This window comes from Amblyomma mixtum, chromosome 5 (genome assembly GCF_055824585.1).
Source record: "Amblyomma mixtum isolate Tamu chromosome 5, ASM5582458v1, whole genome shotgun sequence".
In the NCBI taxonomy this organism is placed as follows: domain Eukaryota; kingdom Metazoa; phylum Arthropoda; class Arachnida; order Ixodida; family Ixodidae; genus Amblyomma; species Amblyomma mixtum.
In genome coordinates this window covers 34342764-34358178 of record NC_143016.1, presented here as the reverse complement: position 1 = coordinate 34358178, position 15415 = coordinate 34342764, and the positions used below count along the sequence as shown (strand labels likewise).

The 15415-nt window shown below is 47.2% G+C and overlaps 2 protein-coding genes across 3 annotated transcripts; both read left to right on the top strand.

Moving 5' to 3' along the window:
- Positions 1-215: 215 nt before the first annotated feature.
- LOC149341715 (histidine protein methyltransferase 1 homolog) lies at positions 216-14554 on the top strand. 2 transcript variants are annotated; one of them, XM_089543880.1, is made up of 8 exons: positions 216-601; positions 679-826; positions 900-988; positions 3436-3507; positions 11487-11614; positions 12274-12372; positions 14166-14355; positions 14419-14554. In XM_089543880.1, exons 1-7 carry the CDS (start codon positions 458-460, stop codon positions 14326-14328), a joined length of 843 nt encoding a protein of 280 aa, XP_089400006.1. In that variant the 5' UTR covers positions 216-457; the 3' UTR covers positions 14329-14355; positions 14419-14554. The 2 variants fall into 2 exon arrangements, with proteins under 2 accessions (XP_089400006.1, XP_089400005.1); XM_089543879.1 differs by lacking the exon at positions 14419-14554 and having other exon boundaries at positions 14166-14369.
- Positions 5041-10811, top strand: LOC149341716 (uncharacterized). Its single transcript, XM_089543878.1, has one exon. It carries the CDS (start codon positions 5886-5888, stop codon positions 9381-9383), a length of 3498 nt encoding a protein of 1165 aa, XP_089400004.1. The 5' UTR covers positions 5041-5885; the 3' UTR covers positions 9384-10811.
- Positions 14555-15415: the final 861 nt, after the last annotated feature.

The window sequence follows — 15415 nt, the reverse complement described above, 5'->3', positions numbered from 1 at the left end:
ACTCAATGCCTCTCGGTGTATGCTCAAAATTTCTATTAAGAGCGTGTTTTTTTTTTTTTTTTGTTTGTTTTCTTGTTTCAGCGTTGGACGCTTCGTTTGAACTGCCGCGAAACCTGAAACGCGTTTTGTTGTCAATAGCGAAACCGCAACCGCATTTGCCGCAAGTATAGTGCCTAGAATACCGCAAGATCAATGGTCGCTCTCCAAGCGAAGCCAAGCCAAGCCTCAGTATTTGATTCGCTCGTCGTACGCATGCATGTACGCATGGCTGTGCATGCATGTGAATTCGTTTTGGAACTGGTGTGCAGGCACTACAGACTTTTCGAAGCCGCTTAAAGGCCCCGAATTCGAACGCTTTAGGTCACAGATAAGTTGCTAATATATGTCACGCGTGTGAGCTCAGACCGTAGTTGGTTTAACCTCGGAAGCCCCCTGGCCTGCTGTCTGTTGTGCCGTTATGTCTTTCTCTTTTAAATTTGACATACCAGGCGCTGATGAAGAAAACGCAACTAAAGACGAGTTAATTGACTCAGGGTCGAAACAACTGACCAAGCCTGTGGCATCTTATGAAGAGGTCCTGCCAAGACCGGAACATGAAAGTGTGAGTGTGCCGGGTGCATGTTTTGTGTGCTAATCTGCCGCCTTACCCTTGTATTTCGTTTTATGTTGAAATTCCAGCTGCACGTGGACATGGAAAAAAGTGTGCTAGACTTGGTGACTGTTAAAGTAGAGTTTCTCGTCGGTGGCCAAATGGAAAGACTTCTTCGAGGCGATATTCTAGAAGCGGCTGAGGAGAATTTGGATATAGTTCCGAGTGTTTATGAAGGTAAGTTGTGTCTCATAGTTTGTGTCATTGCAGTCGATGTTGTCTTTGTGCTTGCGCCTCTTACTTCCTGAAGGTGGCATGAAGGTGTGGGAATGTTCCATCGATTTGACCGAATATATGGAAAACCACCTGAACATCGACGACGAAACTAAAGTACTGGAGGTGGGTTTTGGGTTATTTCTTTGCGTTCATTTTTGTGAAAACTTGGGCAGCGCCATATCACAATGCTTCCTGCTGTTTTATTGATGTATTCTTCGTTGTACAAGCTAAGGTAGGAAGACGCTACTTAACCTGACGAAGGATGCACATCATACGTATATACAGACACTTCAGTATTTATCTGTAAGGGTTCTAAAAAGTTCCTATGTGCCAACTACTGGTCAAGGGCAAACATACCTCACAAGGTAGCATATTGTTGCCTACATTCTTCGAGATGTAATTAAACATCAGTGCTTGCCTTATTTTTTGGTAGTTACTGAAATATTGGTGTCACCCACGGGTACAGTTTTCGGAAAGGCTGGCTGAACAGGTGAAACAAGGGGCTGTGCTCCCTGCCGGTTAGGGCTTCTGTGAAAGTTTGCAGTTCCTCGAAGATGTCATTTTATCTTCTTTGTAAAGACGAAGACGAACATTCTGTGCAGCGGCGGCAGTCAAAACTAAAGCCAAAAGGAAGAGCCATCGCCTCTCGAACTAAAATGCAACAGTAAGCTTCATAATAAACAAACAACTCACCCACCCACTGAGCTAGAGTTTCGGGTACTCCTTCGTCGGGCAGGCGGAGCAGGTTGTCATATCAGCTGTTTGGCTCGCGTCTACGAAAACTGTACTCGTAGCCGACAGCAGTTTCACCTCAATTCTAGAAAATGCAGGCAAGTACCGATGTTTAATCCCATCTCAAAGAACGTAGATCAGGTCATAACATGCTACCTTGTGAGCGATATTTGCCCTCGATTAGGCCAGTACTTCGCACCCAGGAACTTTTTAAAATCCAGACAGATAGGTACCGAAGTATCTGTACAAATGCATAAGATGGCATCTTAGAAGTACCCATCACACAGAGATACAAATTACTACCGTTATGCCATGCTTTTTTGAAATCTACAGTGATGCATTATTATAGCAAAAATACAAGAAAGAACATCAGTACACTTAGGTCTGTCTGATTCCAGGTTCTATATCCACAATCTTTCACGGTACCCTGTGAGTAACTGCTGTAGTAAACCTGATTTCTGAAATGATTTCTGCCATGCTTATAACAGGTTGTGAAATGGATTAGTATATTTCAGCTGTATGCACTGTTGACAACTGAGCAGTTGAGTGCCGCATCTCACTGTCATAGATTTTCTTTTTTTGTCGTCCATCACGTGCTGTGTACTGTATCACCATTTTCAAAAGCTCTGACGTCATTGAACCGGTAGTGCCTTCCATCCATTAGGCACCTCCGTAATAACCTATCCAAAAACATCACCACACAGTCACACTTGTGTTCTCTGAAGGGGGTAGGCAAATGTCTTTTGCCTTTTGTGGCCAAGTGGAATCCATTGAAAGAGAGTTGGGCACAGTGCTTATGACCATATCACCAGTAAATAACTATGTACTTGTCAGTATTTTGACCAGTTCTGTGAACCAAAAGAATGGACTGTTAAATTGTGAAGCAGGTCACATATTGAAGGCAAGGAGGAGGAGGTAGAAGAGGAAAGGCAAGGAGGTTAACCGGATGAAGAATCGGAATTGCACAGTAAAACAGTGTGGGAAATGAGGACAAACGAAGAACAAGACAACACGAGCACTGACCTTCAACAAAATTTTGTTGCACACTTGCATACATTTATCTCCTTCATGCCAAGACAAAGTTGAGAAGAGAACTGAACTTGTCAACACTGATCAAGACCTGCAACTCCGCAAAGCTATCCTCCAAAAATTTAATTTCATGGTTGTTAAGGGGTAATGACTGTTTGCTGACACACAAAGAACCAACCTCACCAATGGTAAACCTTACCGTCTGATTGCTATGTGTGAAAATGACTGATGTTGCATGGAACAAAGGTTTACGTGTGTGGTTTCATTGCCGACAATGAATAATAGGCAGATTCGATCCCGTACTGCTGTCCCAAGATACAAGTACAAACTGCCTTACTTTTACTACTGCTGTTTGGCTACTGATCTTAGTGAGTGACAATGAAGAGCCTAGAATGTAAAGTTTATCTTAGCCAAATTCTTGGATGCAAAGATTTCTAGGCTGAGCCAGTTGACAGCCATTTTATTCCCAAGGATGTGCTTGCATTGCCACGGAGCCAGTATCAGCAAAAATGATTCCTGCAGTTGATCTTGCTTTGATCTTGCTTGCAATATTGGTGTATACGTATTTTGTCGTGCATTTCTTTTTTCTGTTGTTTTTTGTTGCATTCTCACATATTGTTATTACAGTGTGTTTTTCGTGTGCCACCCCCATATGGAATACCCTCTTCCAGAGGGCCTTTAGCATTATTTGAATAAATAAAATTAAGCATGGCACTTCAGACATTTAGGTGGAAGTTGAAATGGGCATAGGGCACATTAAAACGAAATTCATCATGTTTAACATGGTTTTTAATTGTGTTGCTTCTTAGCTCGGGTGCGGAGCTGGGCTTCCAGGCCTTTTGGCTTGTCTCAAAGGCGCATCTGTGGACTTCCAAGACTATGTGAGTCTGATATAAGTGGTGTACTGTTATGGTCATTATTCATGTGACAAAAAAAAAAAAGAACATCCAGTGTGAGGTTTTGTTTCAGAGGCAACTGAAATAAAATTTCCTTGTAATTGTGTGCCATTATGTCTTTAGTACATGGAACTGCCATTAGCTTCACAGAAAAGTAATTAGTGACTTTACTTGCGCATTACTTCTTTCCTTTGTGAACATACTGGAGTGGGGGTATGCTGAGAAGAGAGTGAAAGCAGGTGATCTGCCATGTTGCATTAATGCACCAACAACTTGAAAATTCTGTGGAGATGTTGAAATAAGTGCATTCTAAGGCAATGTTTTGTCAGAGGTCCACTGACTCTAGGTGCACAAGCAGTCATCAATTCTTATTAATTCCTATGAAAATGAGCTGTTGTCATCATTGCCATAAATTTGCTTGTTAATATTTTTGTCCACAAACATTTTAATGATCTAAAAAAGATGGAAAGTAAGCTCTGAAGGGTACAGGTAATGAATGAAGCAAGAAAAAAAAATTGAAAGAGTTAATGCGGGTTAACTTTTGTACAGATGATGAGTTGACAAAGTAACGTGATGCAAGCTAGACACAATACCTGGCGCATTATGTGGAAGATATGTGTAAGTAAACATTCTTACCAATTCTAAGGGCACAATCATAATACCTGCCTGCAAACAACCTATATAGTAGCAAAGTACTCTCAAGTTCCTTACGTCCTCCACAGTGATGTAGTAACAGTAACACTATGTTACAATCCTCCCAATTTCCATGACTTCGCCCACTGCCTGGCTCACCTGTATCCCATGATCTCAGGTGGCACACTTGTTCTCAAGAATGCCAACATCCTGGTTCACATGTTCTTTATGGCTTAAGTTCATTTGCATCAAATTGACCGTGGGCAGGTGAATGCTGGAGTTTTTGTTACAGTGGTGACGGCAATGTCATTTACCCTGGAGGAAGTTCTTTACATAGCTTCACTGGAAAAATACTGATCTGGAGATGAACAAATGCAGGCAAACCCTTATGACAAGTAAAATTTGTGGACTAACTAGAACTCCGTGCCTCTACATGCCAATCCACAGTTATTCCGTATCCATACATACATCCTTAATCAGCTGGGTGGCTTGTGAAGTAAAAGTATGCTGCATATGGCAGAGGATGAATTTTGACTAATCTGCATAAAAGACAGTGGACTATTGTCTGTGAAATTAGAGGCAAGGAATTCGGACCCTTGCATGGATTAGCAAGACAAATGTATTATGTACCACAGCATTTTGAGCAGTGCCAGTTCCATCCTTCATCCTGAGACATTAGGGCCATTTTTTTTTACCTACACTGGCTACACTAGTGCAGCTAGTGCAGCCAGTGTAGGCAAAAAAAATGGCTCTACTGTGCTTGTGGAGAGTGGTCAGGGAGTAGTGCGGCCCACCACCATCCCCTTTGGCAAACTTCAGGGGAAGAGGTGACATACTGCAGACCTTCCCATTAGGCGAGGGAAATGTCAAAATGCCTCCTGTTACGACTCGCCTTCGTCGGGGGGAAGACGACGACATGGCAGCAGCGAAACGCCGACAAACCCCGAGACGCGCGTTGGGTGAACGCCTGGATGGCCACGGAAGCCGCGTCCGTCTGCCCGGTTGAGCGAGCGTTTCCCGTACACCGAGTGGGAACGCGCGTTCGAAATGCGCGAGAACGCCGCTCATGGACATTTCGGCGTCTGCGCTACGTGGTTGGCATCGTTCCCCTCTCCCAGCGCGTGACGACGGCGTGATCTCTCGGGAGTGAGTGAGTGCGTGCGTGTCGGTGATTGGTGCCAGTGAAACCCGGCCCCCATCTAGGGACCCTAGGGAAGAGAACTCTTAAAAAGCCGGCAGCGGCACGGCCGAAGATTTGTTGTCATCATGCTCTCCTGTTGAGCTGTCACGATGCTGCGTTCCTGCAGCTCACTTGTAAATATTGTATAAATTCCTCTTCTTTGTCTTTTCCCAGCAGCCTCGTCTCAGGCGTCCCTCATTTTCCTCTCCGGGGCACGTCCATGCTACCTCGTCCGTAACAAACTGGTTGGCAGCGGTGGGACGCGAATCGTCGGACGCCGGCGGAGAGTTGCGGACAACGGGACGCTGAGCAGCAGCACGGCGAGTCGGGGGCAGTGCAACAGCCCTGTGTGTTGACTGGTTGCCTGCAGCGGACCGACTGCGCTGTATTCTTGGCTGCGAGGTTTGGTGAGTGCGGGACTTTCTTCTGCTGAGTTTTGCCAGGCTTTTGTTAGTGTCGGGAACAGAGCTGGTAATTGGGTTGTCGTTGCTGCTGGGTTAGTTGCAGCAAGACAATAGCGGGCAGTAGAGAAGCAGCACTCGGAGCAGCCATGGATTTGAAGACGCTGCGCAAACCAAAGTTACTGGAGCTTGCGAAAGAGTTGGGTCTGGAGGTATCAGACAAACTCAGAAAACCAGAACTGCTGAAGGCTATTCTTGCGTTAGAGGCTGAAGATGACGAGCTTGCGGAATGCCTTGAGGCCATTGAGGAGAGGGAATTGGCAAAAAGAGAACAAGAGGAACGCGAACGTAAAGAAAAGCAAGAGGAACGCGAACGTAAAGAAAAACAAGAGCAAGAGGAACGCGAACGTAAAGAAAAACAAGAGAAAGAGGAACTTGAACGTAAAGAAAAACAAGAGAAAGAGGAACGCGAGTGTCAATACGCTTTGGAAATGAAGCGTCTCGACATAGAGATGGAACGCGTTCGTGGGTCAAGTCAGGCACACGGTGCAGGAGAGCGGGTATCGTACAAAATGACTGACTTAATGCGGCCGTTTCAGACTGGAGACGACATTGGTTTCTTCCTTGTTAACTTCGAGCGAACGTGCGAGTATCAGCGGTTTTCTAAGGAAACGTGGCCACGGCGTTTGCTCACTTTGTTGCCCGCTGAGGCGGCCGACGTAATCGCTCGCCTGAAGAAAGAGGAGGCGGAGGATTACGATCTTGTGAAATCGAGTCTGCTTAAAAAGTACAGGTTGTCGGCAGAAGCGTTCCGTCGGAAGTTTCGCGAAACGGAGAAAGACAAAAACGAGTCATATCCGGATTTCGCCTACAAGCTTATGTCAAACATGCAGGAATGGCTTAAAGAAGAGAAAGCGTTTGGCAATCACGAGAAAGTTCTGCAGTGTTTCGGGCTGGAGCAATTTTATAGACGATTACCGGAAAACGTGCGGTACTGGGTCTTGGACAGGCCAGACGTTAGTACCGTGGCGAGAGCCGCTGAGTTAGCAGAGGAGTTTGTGACTCGTCGGGCTCGCGGAGCCAGGGACGGTCAACGGGGTGAATTCGGCTCGAAGTTTGAGAGGCCGAAGTTCACGCCCATCAGACCAAAAGAGGGCAAACGTGGTGAGGATGCGAGTAAAAATGATCCGACCGGGCGCACAGAGACGGCGGCAGCCGACAACGAACGCAGGAAGAGGTTAGAGGCGAGGCAAACGCGCGTGTGTTATACTTGCCAGAAGCCGGGACACTTTTGGGCGCAGTGTCCCGAAGCGAAAACTAAGCTCGTATTTTTGTCAGTATGCAGTAATGACGAGAACATGAAGCTTCTGGAGCCGTACATGCGAGACCTCGTCGTGAACGGGAAAGAGTGCCGAGTGCTTCGTGATTCCGCGGCGACGATGGATGTGGTTCACCCCTCTTTCGTAGAACCCGATATGTTCACGGGCGAGTGCGCATGGATCAAGCAAGCCGTGGAAGCACATAGCGTGTGTCTGCCCGTTGCAAAAGTGCGTATTGAAGGACCTTTCGGCGCACTTGAGACAGAGGCCGCGGTGTCATCTATGCTCCCCCCTCAGTATCCGTACCTATTTTCAAACAGGTCCGATCACCTCCTGCGCGAAAAGAGACTCGTGTTTGGTGAGGGTAGCGTTCAGGCCTTGACCAGATCGAGAGCTCGGGAGCTTGCTGCAAAGGCGGTAGTCGCGGAGGCAGATTTGGAAGGCCAAATTGACGGTGGTAAGCTACACCGCGATAGTGTCAGGGACCGAGTTAGAAGCTCCGCTCAGTCGCCGGATGACACGAGTGCTGTGCAGAAGTGGCGGCATAGGACAGGTTTGGTCCAGGAAAGAAAGGCCACTTCGGCAGCGAGGACCGAGGAGTTCGGTCGAAAAGCTAGCGAAAAGTGCAGATCCACAAGCCGTGAGGGCTTGGGGGATAATGTAGACACTAAGGCTAGTAACGAGGAAGAGTGCAGATCCGCCAGCCATGAGGGCTCGGGCGATAATGTAGGCACTAAGGCTAGCAACGAGGAAGAGTGCAGATCCGCCAGCCATGAGGGCTCGGAGGATAATATAGGCACTAAGGCTAGCAATGAGGAAGAGTGCAGATCCGCCAGCCATGAGGGCTCGGAGGATAATATAGGCACTAAAGCTAGCAATGAGGAAGAGTGCAGATCCGCAAGCCGAGAGGGCTCGTGCGGTAATGTAGGCACTGCTAGGAATAAGGAAAGGGGCAATGCGTTGGCTTTGAGCCCAGAGAAGCATGCACTTTCCGGGATGGAGGCGCATTTCTGTGGTCAAGGGGTTAGTACCCTCGAGAAAAACGCCGAAGGTCTCAGTGACCCGGGAAATGTAGTCCTTGGGTCACGTGAGGAAGGTCATCACGGGAATTTAGTGAAGGCCGTGTTTAATGGGATTCAAGAGCAAGCTGTGAGTCGCAGCAATCCCGTCAACGACAAAGCCGAGCAATCTGCTTCGTTAGTGAGCACAGACAACGCTAATAAGGGAGAAGCGACCGTCTCTAGCCCTGAGGCAAAACCTGCTTTGACAAGTGAGGTTGATGCTTCTGCTCAGGAAGAGACTAGTGAGCTTGCGGGCCAGAGCAGTCAAGGAATCAAGGGAGAGCCTCCTTCGATGCGGCTGGCGAACCTTAGTAGCCAAGTTTTGGACACGTCGTTTTGCTTTAAAGAGATTGGCTGCGAGTCACCCGAGTGCACCGCTGAAACCCAAGGGCAGATCGCAACGTTAGCCATCGAGTGTGATTTAGATCAAGTTGCAGGCCAGGTAGTTAGGGTCGCAGGATCGATTAGCAAGCCTCAGGAGAGCAAGTTATGCTCAGCAGGAGATAAAGTGCTGTCGGAACAGCTGGCTACTGCGACCTGCGGTGACTCACCGAAAGCACGAGCCGATAATTCGAACTTAAGGGTGAAATACGGCTCGGTGCTGCGTCAGAGAAAAGATGCGGAGGGTGAGGACACCGCGAGCAAGGGAGGCGCGCAGGGCCGTTCTGCGAAGGCAGTTTTAGGAAAGCGGCCGCGCTCAGAGAGAGCCAAGCCAAGGGGTAGACCGCGGAAAAAGGACGAAGGACGGGCCCAAAACATTGTAGGGGTTAAGGCCGGTCAACAACGTAATCGTCGGATACTGCCACCGCGGTACTCCAGACGCGACAGGCGCCGAAAAAGGGCCAAGCTGACTAGGCGTTTACAGACAAAACGAAAGCCACCTGTCCCATCGCGGCGACCCCGCGGTAGTTCTTGCAGGACGGGGGAACCTCACAGCGGTTCGCAGAGAAGCACGCCCAGCTACCGCATGAAAGAAAGCCGCAATACGGGCTCCAGTCGAAGAACATTGCTGAATCGAGAAAGGAGTCCTCGTAGGCGTTTCTTTCATACGCGTCCGTCAACCCCTCGCATTCAAATGTTCAGACGCTACTTGGGTGTTGGAGACACGCGGCCGGTGTGCGAAACAAATCAATGTCGCGTGGCGTCTGAGGCTCGCAGGTGTCGAAGCGCAGTTAAGCCCTTCGAATTTTGTGAATTGTCGGCTGCTAAAGCCACTGTTGGTGTGCGTCCGCGCAGGGCGCGGTTGAAGAATAGGCGACCCCTTTGAGCCGCGGCGCGGCTCGCTAGCAGCGGATTCCGAGGATGTCTCTGCTGTTTGCTTTTTCTTGTTTTAAACCATTCCTGCAAAAAAAGCGTTTTGCAGAAAAAGCGTTTTGCAGAAAAAGCGTTTTGCAGAATAAAAAAAGTGAAAAAAAAGAAGTTTTGAGCAGGAATTGGTTTCGGACGCGTTTGTTACCTTGGAAGCGTTCCTTTTGGACAAAGATTGTTTCGAAAAATGCACTAGTGGTGCCCATGTGTAGCAGCGTCCGTTAAAACGCGAAGTGCTAGCCAGACGGGCCATTTAGGCCACTAGCATAAACGCCTGGAGTCGCTTGATTTTTTTTGGAATTTGGGAAATTAAGGTGACTTTGGCTCCGATGTTGAGCGAATCTTTGCGGGGAAACAAGTGCGTTCGTAATTGTTGTGGTCATTACGAATCGAAATACATCACAAAAAGGGGAGTCTCAACGGTAACGCCGATTGCTTACGTTGACGTCCCTAGCGCAAGAATCAGCATCATAGTTGCGGTTTAATGGTCTTTTTCTTCCTGATGTAGGATTTTGAACCAATTGATTGTGTTTATTGTTTTAAATTTGAGATGCGCTTTGTGGTGTAATGTGCCGATCTGTGGGAGTTTTCTGAGTGCTGCTAAACTACTCCCAGGGATTAATTGGCTTTGTAAGGAGGAAAGAGCCTGGCATCGCTTAGTGGGGATTGTGTCGTGCTTGCGGACTGAGCGGTTGGGTTTTCGGCGTGGTTCTAACGCTAGCAGAGCACGAGTCACTTTGCAGTGCCCTTTGGGAACCTGCACCTGCAAAGGAAGACTTCAGGGTGCGCTGAGCTCCAGAACCGCCGAGAGAGAACCGACTGCGGTTGAGACCAGCCTCAAGCGACATCCCTCCGGACAGCGGATGCTGTCCCCTGTCCATCGGGATCTCCTTCCCCCGGCGGGGCAGTCTGTTACGACTCGCCTTCGTCGGGGGGAAGACGACGACATGGCAGCAGCGAAACGCCGACAAACCCCGAGACGCGCGTTGGGTGAACGCCTGGATGGCCACGGAAGCCGCGTCCGTCTGCCCGGTTGAGCGAGCGTTTCCCGTACACCGAGTGGGAACGCGCGTTCGAAATGCGCGAGAACGCCGCTCATGGACATTTCGGCGTCTGCGCTACGTGGTTGGCATCGTTCCCCTCTCCCAGCGCGTGACGACGGCGTGATCTCTCGGGAGTGAGTGAGTGCGTGCGTGTCGGTGATTGGTGCCAGTGAAACCCGGCCCCCATCTAGGGACCCTAGGGAAGAGAACTCTTAAAAAGCCGGCAGCGGCACGGCCGAAGATTTGTTGTCATCATGCTCTCCTGTTGAGCTGTCACGATGCTGCGTTCCTGCAGCTCACTTGTAAATATTGTATAAATTCCTCTTCTTTGTCTTTTCCCAGCAGCCTCGTCTCAGGCGTCCCTCATTTTCCTCTCCGGGGCACGTCCATGCTACCTCGTCCGTAACACTCCTCACTGGACTGCTGCAAACTGGTCCCACTGCCGCTTGCATCGTGGTGGCACGAAATGTGCACAAAAGTCCAACAAGCAATATGACGACACACAAGGAGCTCTTGTTGGAAAGGCCTACAACCTCTGAGCCTACCCACAGCCTACTCAAGTAATCATCAGGGCATGTGGTCTGAAGGAGACAGAACTGCAACAAGTAGTGCACTTAGTATTATTGAGCGACCTTCGGAATTCACAATACTATGCATCAGCAGCCCCATCTACCATTTTCAAATTTCATGAAAAGAGTGAGTGACCACTTAATGCTGTGTTGTTTCCAATCCTTCTTATTTGTTTTTTTACTTCTGCTGGCTGAAATAGTTTTTAGAGTTTCAAGACAGCGGTTGTATTCTGTTTAGCTGGCAGTTTATCCAAAACAAGGTGTCATCTGCCTTTTCTTCAAGTTTAGGTGGATGAGTGTTACTTGCTTGGATATTGACTTGCTCATGATAGAATTTTTGACTATGGAGGCTTCAGAAAAAATGTTTTCAGCCCAGAAATGTGGTTTCATGACATCAAACTCTTTTGTGACTGACATTTTTGATACCTCGTTTTTCTTATATCATTTCAGAATAAGCAGGTGTTGGAGCTTATAACAATACCAAATGCCTTCGCCAATATTGGTGCACGAGTGAAAAAAAGGTGCCGGTTTTTCGCAGGTGACTGGAGTGCCTTGAAAGATAACATAGCACCAAGCCAGTAAGGGCCTTTTTTATATTTTATTGTAAACACTGGGACGATTAATACGCAACTAAGCTGAGGCACAAAAATTTCTGCCAGAAAACTGTACTAAAAGCCTATTGGTGACAAACAGTTGTCTCACATTCACAGACCACATGATGCAGGTCGAAGTCGTTCAGAAAGAGTAAGTCCACATCAGTAGAATAAAAGAGCTGAAAATGAATGGCCTTAGAACTGCCAACCTTGCAGCAATGCTGTGCCTCGAAATCGGCAAGCTGCTTGCTATCCTATAAGCGGCATATTTTTTTGTCTTGATATTACTGAAGTTAAAGCTTTAGTTCATGGCATTCAAGCTAAGCACAAGACCAGTGGCATACTGTACAGTCAGGGACAAAAATCTCCGGACCACGTGTTCCTCTAACGAAGCCGATAGCTCTGCTGTTAGTCGGCGGCTGGAGACCACACTTGTGGAGGCAAAAGTTAAATTTTTGTTCTTTCATCTCCACAAGTGCGGTCTCCAGCCACTGTCTGATAGTAGAGCTATAAGCTTCGTTTGAGGAACACGTGGTCCGGAGACTTTTGTCCCCAACTGTACATCATCTGTAATAAATATTTTGCTCCTTATTGCCACCATTATGTTTGTGCACTTCTATGAGGTGTGGCTGCATTCGTTTCAGGTATGATCTGATTCTGACCAGTGAAACAATATACAACACTTCCAGTTACCAGAGCTTGATTGCAGTTCTCAAGAAGGCGATCAAGCATACTGGTTCTGTGTATCCTTTGCTGCAACAATCATCGCTATTAACCTTATGTGCATTATGTCTTTTTTCACATTTTAAATTTTGTAGGAATGTGAAGTTTAAACTCTCTGTGTTAGTATTTTTGTTGGTGTTTGAAGTTGTGTTGCAATGGAAAACTTTTGTTTGTTAGAAATAGTCAATTTATAAACTGCTTGTTTTATTTTTTACTAAGCCCATGCGTATTTTGCTTTTACTGTCTGTTTTGAAGATGACTTGAAACAAAGTCAACAGAGAGGAAAGGTTCTTTAAACACGTTAATAGTTTGGTAAGCTTGCTAATCACAGAAACGCAAGGTAAGTGCTCTGCAAACAACAGCTAGAAATTATGTGCATCACAGAATTCAGGAGGCTTGAGGTCTGGGCTTAGTGGTAGGATGCTTCGAGAACTACAGTCTAACCTGGAGATGTCTTTCTTGATGGGGACTGTGAAAGAGCTCAATATATTGTGTGGGGTTTACTGGGGAGATAAACACATTCTGCCCGCTTAAGCGCGGCTGACCCAGTTCAACACCGCCTGACCCCACCCCGTGGCCGCGCACGCTACCGAGCGCACGCCGACCACTGCGGGCCTTGCTCTGAGGGAACAAAGAAACGACACACTGGCTGACACAAACAAGGCATTTATTGCTACAACAACAATAACGCCAGCTAGCAACAAAATACGCTGAGAAATCGAGGACGTCTGACTCACCAGCACGGTTACGAGCGAACGTTCGCCCACGGTAGGGCAGAGGGAAACTCTGAGGCCGGGCAGGACGAGATGCGGGGTGAACGTTCCTCCCCACGAGGGTTCGCACCAGCCGGCGAAGCTAGGTGTTGCTAGATCAAGCCTACTTTGCACCAAAGCTGTTGCGGACGGTGCTCTTGAACTAGCCACTGCCTGTCATAAGATGTCTAACCCTGTTACCAGTACACTATAAATAGAATTATTGCTCATTAAAATTAAGCTACAGTCGGTTTCCACAGTATCTTCGGCTGCGATGCATGCCATGCGAGGGTCACCGCTAGGCTTTATTTAGGTTGGCATCTCTACGTGAGAGCGAAGTTGCTTGGAGAAAGTACAAGAGACCGAAGGACACCTCTAGCCCACCTCATGTTAACTTCGTCATGTGGTTTCCTAAAATTAGCGCTGCCGTTAGATGCTCAAGGGTGCATAGCCGACTGATTCTGCGTGCAGAAAGTGATCAAAGAGTGCTGTTAGGATGAGCGTGACTTGCAGGGGCTTGGTGCACAGTTCAGTATATCTAATGAACCACGAAATTGTAGTTCGATATACAGAGCACATTTTCTATTATTTTACATAGGTTTTAGTGCAAAAGTATTAATCTGGATACTGGGAGCCTAGCAAAATCTTCTCTTGCTGATGTTTGTGTAGCAGAAGAATTGAAATTAAAAACAAAGAAAAGAAAATCACATCAATATCCACGACTGGGAATTGAACCCGTGGTGGCCAGATCAGCTTCAAAGGCCGCCGTGCTAGAGCACTAGACTGCCGCCACAGCCGAACATGCCTAGCACTAAACTGCAGCACACTCTCGAGCTGTGCATTGCAAAGCATCGTCTTCATCAACTTCCAGCTGCAGTGTGCAAAAAGTACAAATCCGTGCTTTTGCACTGATTTGGATATAGTATACATTCTCTAATTTATTTCAAGGGGACAACCTGTGTGTTTCATATAGGCAGTAATTAAAAATAGCCGGGTTCGGCTGTAGTTCCTTTGCATCTGACAACCATGAAATGAATATTGGACCTTAACAAAAGTAACAGCCTTGTTTCAGCTAAAACTTGCTATTTCGGCGTTGGAGGTGGAACAAGGTTATTTGAAGATGCCCTCGTCAAGGACGGCTTTTTCACATCACGTGTTGCTTTTGTTGTGGACACCGGTGTGCAGCGGGAAATCCTGGAACTACGTGTCAGGTCACCTTCCTGATAATGCCCATAGGCGTTCAATAAAAAGGTCTGTACAGGGAACATTGCTTCACTATGGTGCTGTCAATTATGTCTTGCTACTCCATTTCAGGACTGCATTGCTCAACGCTGCTCTTGATGTGGTGTGGAGAGTGGAGCAAAGTTGTTCCCTTTAACAAAGTCTGTTTTGGGCGTATGAAATACATCTGCAGTATACAACGGGAGGGCAGAAATTTTGCGGGCTTAAGTTGGTAAAATTATTTTGAAATGCATCCAAATTGCACCAAAATAAACTCTCTTCATACAAATTTTCTCAACATATTCGACATTCGGTGTATTTCTTGGCGTATAGTGTCCCAAAAAAGAGATGTGAGCATGCTAGATGTCTACAAAATTTTCATGAAAACAATTGATTGCCTTGCAGTAAGAGGGCAATTGCAAACAGAACATTTATCGCACTATGCATGAACTCAGCTGAAGAGTGAGGGCATGAAGCCATTTGAAAATGACATTGGTCTGGTTTTCCGTTTCCACCGGCCGGCCGACCCAGCAACCGAAACACACGAATGGGCTTATATGCGAATAAGGAAGGTGAAGAATGCGCGATGCACAGCAGAGTCCACGAGACATGCGCTCGGGCGATATTCTGGCTTGTAAGGAGGTGCTACGCTGGCATTGAAGGGCTGTCTCTGGGTTAGATGTGCGTACGCTACAGAGTCTGTCTGTGGCAGCAGTTTAACAAGGTTTGAAGTGGCTTGGATAGGGTGTGGTTGAGTTGAGGCCAATATACTTTCGATATTTGCTGAAGATCCTGTTTTGTTGTGCACTCACAAGGAAAGCGGCGCGAAATGCACGGACAAAAGAGAAACATACACGACAGGACCAGCCCATGTTTCTTTTTTGCGCCGTTTTCTTTGTGAATCATGAACCAACTAGACCAAACTAGAGTTCTTTTTGTTGTGGACATTTACGCCTTACCCATGGTAGAATGTAAAAACCTTACCCTTTGAAATTAATGGCTTTTGGATATTGCTGTGTGCATTTTTGCTGTTCTGGAAACTTTGGTTTCTCCTAACTTAGGCGTGTGAAAAGAGTACCACGCATCCCAT

What these genes read in the sequence shown, in the direction of transcription:
- LOC149341716 (XM_089543878.1), top strand. Translation starts at nt 5,886, where the DNA reads ATGGATTTGAAGACGCTGCGCAAACCAAAGTTACTGGAGCTTGCGAAA.
- LOC149341715 (XM_089543880.1), top strand. Translation starts at nt 458, where the DNA reads ATGTCTTTCTCTTTTAAATTTGACATACCAGGCGCTGATGAAGAAAAC. An exon ending in ACGAAACTAAAGTACTGGAG is followed by an intron (nt 989 to 3,435) that starts GTGGGTTTTGGG and finishes GTTGCTTCTTAG; the next exon opens with CTCGGGTGCGGAGCTGGGCT. An exon ending in CTGTGGACTTCCAAGACTAT is followed by an intron (nt 3,508 to 11,486) that starts GTGAGTCTGATA and finishes ATATCATTTCAG; the next exon opens with AATAAGCAGGTGTTGGAGCT.